The sequence below is a fragment of the Rhincodon typus genome, unplaced genomic scaffold (assembly GCF_021869965.1).
Source record: "Rhincodon typus isolate 14 unplaced genomic scaffold, sRhiTyp1.1 hic_rhity00008295, whole genome shotgun sequence".
Classification (NCBI taxonomy): domain Eukaryota; kingdom Metazoa; phylum Chordata; class Chondrichthyes; order Orectolobiformes; family Rhincodontidae; genus Rhincodon; species Rhincodon typus.
This window is the reverse complement of record NW_025973933.1, coordinates 1-7,397: the sequence shown is the minus strand read 5'-3', so window position 1 is coordinate 7,397 and position 7,397 is coordinate 1. Positions and strand designations below refer to the sequence as shown.

At 54.7% G+C, this 7,397-nt stretch overlaps 1 protein-coding gene across 1 annotated transcript; it reads left to right on the top strand.

Moving 5' to 3' along the window:
• Positions 1-5,120: 5,120 nt before the first annotated feature.
• On the top strand, positions 5,121-7,358 carry LOC125482288 (metabotropic glutamate receptor 8-like; the record flags this gene model as incomplete). Its single annotated transcript, XM_048594339.1, has 3 exons — positions 5,121-5,615; positions 6,652-6,868; positions 7,223-7,358. Coding segments are annotated over exons 1-3 (848 nt in total), but the record flags the coding sequence as incomplete, so codon positions are not given.
• Positions 7,359-7,397: the final 39 nt, after the last annotated feature.

The window sequence follows — 7,397 nt, the reverse complement described above, 5'->3', positions numbered from 1 at the left end:
GGGGCCAGGAAAGGTGAGTGTAGGTAGGGAGTTAGGAAGGGGATAGGTCAGTCCAGGGAGGACGGACAGGTCAAGGGGGCGGGATGAGGTTGGTCGGTAGGAGATGGAGGTGCGGCTTGAGGTGGGAGGAGGGGATAGGTGGGATGTTGTCTTTCAATGTTCTTCCAATCAAAGTGCATCACCTCACACTTCTCCACACTGGGACTGTCTGCTCAGTCAATCCCAGGGTGCAGGGCTCAATCCCAGGGTGCAGGGCTCAATCCCAGAGTGCAGGGTCAATCTGAGGGTGCCGGGCTCAATCCCAGAGTGCAGGGGTCAATCCCAGGGTGCAGGGGTCAATCCCAGGGTGCAGGGGTCAATCCCAGGGAAAAAAAAAGTGGTTCTCTCATGATCGTTCTGAAAGAGCCGCTGTCACTCTGGGGGAGCTGTGGTCACTCTGGGTCATTTTGAGAGCTGTGGTCACTCTGAGAGAGCTGTGGTCACTCTGGGTCACTCTGAGAGAGCTGTGGTCACTCGGGATCACTCTGGGAGAGCCGTGGTCACTCTGGGTCACTCTGAGAGAGCTGGGGTCACTCTGAGAGCTGGGGTCACTCTGGGTCACTCTGAGAGTGCTGGGGTCACTCTTGGAGCTCTGTGGTCACTCTGGGTCACTCTGGGAGAGCTGCAGTCACTCTGAGAGAGCTGTGGTCACTCTGAGAGAGCTGGGGTCACTCTGGGTCACTCAGAGTGCTGTGGCCACTCTGGGAGATTTGTGGTCACTCTGGGAGAGCTGCAGTCACTCTGGGAGAGCTGTGGTCACTCTGGGAGAGCTGCAGTCACTCTGGGTCACTCAGAGAGCTGTGGTCACTCTGGGTCACTCTGAGAGCACTGTGGTCACTCTGGGAGAGCTGTGGTCACTCGGGATCACTCTGGGAGAGCTGGGGTCACTCTGGGTCACTCTGAGAGAGCTGCGGTCACTCTGGGTCACTCTGGGAGAGCTGTGGTCACTCAGAGAGCTGTGGTCACTTTGGGTCATTCTGGGAGAGCTGTGGTCACTCTGGGTCACTCTGGGAGAGCTGTGGTCACTCTGAGAGAGCTGTGGTCACTCTAGGAGATCTGTGGTCACTCTGGGAGAGCTGTGGTCACTCTGGGTCACTCTGAGAGAGCTGTGGTCACTCTCAGTCACTCTGGGAGATCTGTGGTCACTCTGAGAGAGCTGCGGTCACTTTGAGAGAGCTGTGTTCACTCTGGGAGAGCTGTGGTCACTCTGGGTCGCTCTGCAGTCACTCTGACACCCGCAGGCTCTCAATGGCTTTCTGTCCTGAGGGACGGAGCTGCCAAGGCTGGAGTTGGGGGGTGGGGTGGGGGGGTGTGGGGACAATGGTGGCAGAAGGGCAGAGCTTGCTGTTGGCTCAGGAACCATGACACTTCCACACGAGAGAGAGAGAGAGAGCAGGACCCTCGGAGCCATGGAAAGACCTCCCTATCCCCATACCCGCCTGCCCTGAGGTAACGAGACTGGATTCTCACAGGTTTACCAACTGGACAGTGTGAAAGCCAGCTCTCTCCCGGAACAATTTTAATCCAGCCTTGTAGCCCCACACATCCAGCCAGGCTTTTAAAGGATTTAACACTCTCTCTCTCTCTCTCCGTCACATCATCTCTCACAGGACGACCAGCTGTCTCTCAGGTTCCAGCTTCATCTCAGAAACATTCCCAGCTCGTACAGCAAAGTTTCCTTCACATTTCTACCGAATACAAGCTGAAAGGATTCTCTCTCTCCATCTCTCTCTCTCTCCCTTTCCATCCCTCCCTCTAAATCTCTTTATCCCCCTGTCACCCTATCCCTCTGTTCTGACTCATTCTCACACTCTCTTGTATTCAGCCCATTCTCTCTCTCTCCCCCTCTCCATCCCTCCCTCTAAATCTCTTTATCCCTCTGTCACTCTATCCCTCTGTCTGTCTCATTCTCACACTCTGTTGTATTCAGCTCATTCTCTCTCTCTCTCTCTCCATCTCTCTGTCTGTCTCTATCTCTCTCTCATTTTCTCCCTCTCTCTCTCCCTGTTTCCCTGTCTCAGTTTTACATATTTTAAATATATTTATTCTATATTACCTCTCGGTTGGACAGTCTCGTTATCGCTCCCTCTCAGTACTTATATTTATAGCATCCTCTCTTCCCTCCCTCTGTCTCTCACCATCTGTTTCTCTTTCCTTCCTCCCTCTCTCTCTCCTCTCTGTCCCTTGCAACCACCTTTCTTTCTCTCTCTCTTCCCTCACCTTCTCTCCACCTCTCTCCTCAATATCCCTCTTTCCCTTCTTTTATCTGTCTCTCTCTCCCCCCCGCCTCTCTCACTCCCTCCTTTGGGTCGCTCTCCCATCTCTCTCTCTCTCGCTCCCCAGCCTCCCTCATTCCTCTCTTGCTTTCTGCCTCCGTCTCTCCCATACATTTCTCTCCTTATCTTGTTCCCTCATTCTCCCTGTCTCGCTCTGTCTCTCTCTCTCTCCCCCCACTCTCTTCCACAGTCTCCCCGTCTCTCTCCCCCTTTCTTCCTATAACACATACATTCCCTCCATCCCTCTCTCTCTATACATATCAAAAGTCTCTCTATCCCCTATCTTTGTCTCTGTCACACAATCTCTCAATCCCCTCACTTTTCCCCTCTGTATCACACTCTCCATCCCCTCTCTCTATCACACACTCTCTCCATCCCCTCTCTTTCTCTCTCTATATCGAGCACACTCTCTCCATCCCCTCTCTCTATCACACACTCTCTCTATCCCCTCTCTTTCTCTCTCTATATCACATGCTCTCTATCCCTTCTCTCTCCCTATCTCGCTCCCTCTCTCTCCCTCTTCACCCCCCTCTCTTTCTCATTGCCCCTGCATTCTCTCCTCGCACTCTCCCACCCCCTTCCCTACCCCCCACCCCCACCTCTCCTCCCAGAATATCTGGAAGGTGTCAGTGAGGTATCTCTGACCCCTGCCCCAGACATACCCTCTTCCCCAAACCCCCTTCCTCCCTGCTTTCCAGACCTGGATGGGGTACCCCCTCACTAGCCAGGGTCTGATTTTCCCCCCGGGGGCAGACTTGGCACGGGGAAACAGCGAGACGCTGGGTGTCTGGGACTGAGGGAGTCAGCGGGAGTGGAACTGTGCTGTGCCCACTGTCCAGCAGTGCCAGGGCTCCTGGGTGAGTCAGCTGCTTTGTGGGGGCATGCGTGGGGGTTGGGGGTGTGAGTGGGGAGTTTCCGAGCCTTGGGTCTAGTGTCCCCGACGGCCCGGATCCTAAGGAAAAGGGATTGTATCTGGGAATACCATCAGGCTCAGTGTGAGACAGAGGAGACCCACAGAGAGTGCGGTGCATGCTCTGTGTGTGTGTTAGTGTGTGCGCTGTAGGTCTCTCTGTTATGGCTGTGCGTAGTTGTGTTGTGAGTGCGTTGTCTGACTGTTGTCTATGTGTGTTATGTTTGTGGTGTATGCTGTATATGTGTTGTCTGTGTGTTTGACTGTTTTTGCGTGTGTTATGTGTGTTGTCTGTTGTCTCTGTGTTTGTGTGCTGTCTGTTTTGTGTGTGTCTGTTGAGTGTGTTGTGCATCTGTACATTTTCTGCCTGTTATTTGTTTTGTGTGTGTGTGTCTGTGTGTGTGCGTGCATAAGTGGTGGAAGCTGTGTATATGTATGTGTCTGTTGCGTGTGTGCATGTTCATGGTGTATGCTGTCTGTGTGTTATATGTGAATTGTGTGTGTGTGAGAGAGTGTGTTGTATGCTATGTGTGTGTGTTGTATGTAGGATTGCACCATAGCTAATAAAGGGGAAACTCCGAGATGTGTGCTGTATGTGTGCTCTTGTTCTGTGTATTTTCTTTATGTTCTAGCTGTATGTGTGCTCTGTCTTGTCTGTTGTGCCTGTGGGTGAGCGTGTGTGTTGTATATGTGTGTGCTGTTGTGATTGTTGTGCGTGTGTGTTATATGCATGTGAGTGTGTTTGTGTGGGTATGTGTGTGTGAACGTGTGTGTGTGAGAGAGAGTGTATGAGTGACAGACTATGAGAATGAGAGAGTGTGTATGTGAGACAGTGTACAGGTATGTGTGAGTGTATGTGTGTGTAGTGTGTGTGGGTATGTGTGTGTGGGTATGTGTGAGTGTGAGAATGACATAGTATGTGTAAGTGAGTATATGTGAGTGAGGGATTGTGAGAGCAAGAGAGTGTGTATGTCTGAGTGTGTGAGAGAGTGTGCAAGTGCATACATGTGTGTGTGAGAGTGTGGGTGTATGTGTGTGTGAGAGAGTGTGTGGCTGTATGTGTGTGTGTGTGAGAGAGAGTGTGCGTGTGAGAGAGAGAGTGTGCGTGTGAGAGAGTGGGTGTGTGAGAGAGAGAGTGTGTGCGTGTGAGAGAGAGTGTGTGCGTGTGAGAGAGAGAGTGGGTGTGTGAGAGAGAGAGTGTGTGTGTGTGAGAGAGAGTCTGTGTGTGAGAGAGTGTGAGAGTATGTGAGAGAGAGCATGTGTGTGTGAGAGAGAGAGTGTGTGTGTGTGTAGAGAGAGAGTGTGTGTGTGAGAGAGAGAGTGTGTGTGTGTGTGAGTGAGAGTGTGTGTGAGCCTGTCTGTGTAAGAGAGAGTGTATGTATGTGTGTGAGAGTGTGTGTGTGTGTTTGCGTGTATATATGTGTTAGTGAGTGTGTGCATGTGTGTGAGAGAGTGTGTGTGTGTGTGTGTGAGAGAGTGTGTGTGAGAGTGTGTGTGTGTGTGTGTGTGAGTGTGAATATGTATGTGTGTGTGTGTGAGAGAGAGTGTGTATGTGAGAGAGAGAGTGTGTGAGTGTGTATATGTGAGAGAGAGAGAGTGTGTGAGTGTGTGTACCTGTGTGTGTGAGAGAGTGTGTGTTTGAGTGTATATATGTTTAGGTGAGTGTGTGTGTGAGTGTGAAAGAGAGTGTGAGTGTGAGGGTTACGTCCACAGGGTGGGGGTGGAGGGGCACCACATGCCTAACAGCTGAACTGGGGTGAGCATGGGGGTGGAGGTGCTATTGAACTGCAGCAGGCAGCACTGACCTCTCTCTCTCTTGTCTGCTTGTGACTTTCCAGGCGTGTTTCACAGCCCAACCCTGGGCTGGTACCTCAGCAAAGAGCCGCCAGAGGACCATGGGCCGTGGGAGCTTTTGGTCGCTGTTGGCCTTTTTGACGTTGGGGACGCTGTGGAGCCCAGTGCCCAGCGGTGCCCACCAGGGGAGCCAGCCGCACTCCATCAGGATCGAGGGCGACATCACCCTGGGGGGGCTGTTCCCCGTCCACGGAAAAGGTCCGGCCGGGATCCCGTGCGGAGACATTAAGAAAGAGAAGGGTGTTCACAGGATGGAAGCCATGTTGTATGCCCTGGACCAGATTAATAGTGACCCCGAGATCCTGCCCAACATTACCCTGGGGGCCCGCATCCTGGACACCTGCTCCCGGGACATCTACGCTCTCGAACAGTCACTGACCTTTGTGCAGGCCCTCATCCAGAAGGACACCTCCGATATCCGGTGCTCCAATGGTGAGCCGCCCATCATTCCCAAACCGGAGAGGGTCATTGGGGTCATCGGGGCGTCGGCCAGTTCCGTCTCCATCATGGTCGCCAACATCCTCCGGCTCTTTGCGGTAAAGTGACCCCTGACCCCTAAACCCTGACCCTAACCCTCGACCCCAACGGTAACCCTCACCCTGACCCTAAACCCCAATCCTAACCCTAACCCTAACCCTGACCCTGACCCTGACCCCGACCCTAACTCTGACCTCGACCCTAACCCTAACACCGACCCTAATCCCAACCCTAACTCTAACCCCGACCCTAACTCTAACCCCGATCCTAACCCTAACCCTGACCCCGACGCTCACCCTAACCCGAACCCTAATCCTAACCTGACACTAACCCCGACCCTAACTCTACCCCTGACCCTAACTCTAACCCTCACCCCAACCCTCACCCTAACCCTAATCCCAATTCCAACCCTCACCCTGACCCAGTTACCCTAACCCTAACCCCAAACCCAACCTTCACCCTTTCACCCTAACCCTAGACCCTAATCCCAGCCCCAACCCTCACCCTCTCACCCTAACTCTAACCCTAACCCTAACCATAACCCTAAACCTATCCTATCCTCTGGCTCTTTGCAGTGAAGCGACCTCCGACCCCTACTAAATCCCAATGCCTACCCTAACCCAATAACTCTGAACCCTAACTCTAACCCAGACCCTTAGGGAGGGCCCAAGGTGGGGAGAGAGCGCCGACCCTCCGACAGTGCCTGCTACCTCATCACTGACCCTCCGACAGTGCCCGCTCCCTCAGCGCTGACCGTCCAACAGTGCCTGCTACCTCATCGCTGACCCTCCAACAGCGCCCGCTACCTTAGTGCTGACCCTCCGACAGTGCCCGCTCCCTCAGCGCCGACCCTCCGACAGCGCCTGCTCCCTCGGCGACGACCCTCCGACAGCGCCTGCTCCCTCGGCGACGACCCTCCGACAGTGCCCACTGCCTCACCCTCCGACAGCGCCCGCGCCCTCGGTGCCGACCCTCCGACAGTGCCCCGCTCCCTCGGTGCCGACCCTCCAACAGCGCCTGCTCCCCTCGGCACCGACCCTCCGAGATTCCCTCAGCTCGCTGTGGAGGGTGACTCCCTCTCCCTCTCCGTCGCAGATCCCTCAGATTAGTTACGCCTCGACTGCCCCCGAGCTCAGTGACAACAACAGGTACGACTACTTCTCCCGGGTGGTGCCCCCTGACTCCTACCAGGCCCAGGCCATGGTGGACATCGTCAAAGCTCTGGGCTGGAACTACGTCTCGACCATCGCCTCGGAGGGCAACTACGGCGAGAGCGGCGTCGAGGCCTTCTCCCAGATCTCCAGGGAGGCTGGTAAGTTCCTAGCCGTCAACTCCTAACTGTGCGTTCGAATCCCACTTTGATTTTATGATTAAAAGGCGCCCTTGGAGTTATTGCATTGACATGAGGCCTTGAGGAGGGTTTGTTCTGTGTCCTGAGGCCTAGTTGGCGCTCGGAAGCCTCTGTAAAGTAGCCCCTCAGTTGGATTCAAGATGGCCGCCGCTGCCCGCACAGGGCTGAAGACAACGTTTATTTTTTTAACTGCGTTTTTCTTTCTTCTTCCCCCCCACCCAACTACCCCCCCCCCCCCCCTGCCTCCTCGGCCACCCCTCCCCCCCCCCCCCCACACCTCCCCACCCACCCCCACCCCCACCCCCACCCCCTCAGGTGGGGTCTGTATCGCCCAGTCTCTGAAAATCCCCCGGGAGCCCAAACCAGGAGAGTTTGAGAAAATCGTCCACCGGCTGATGGAGACGCCCAACGCCCGAGGGATCATCATCTTCGCTAATGAGGACGACATCCAGTGAGCGTGGAGGCCGCCGCCTGTCACCCCACCCCCAGG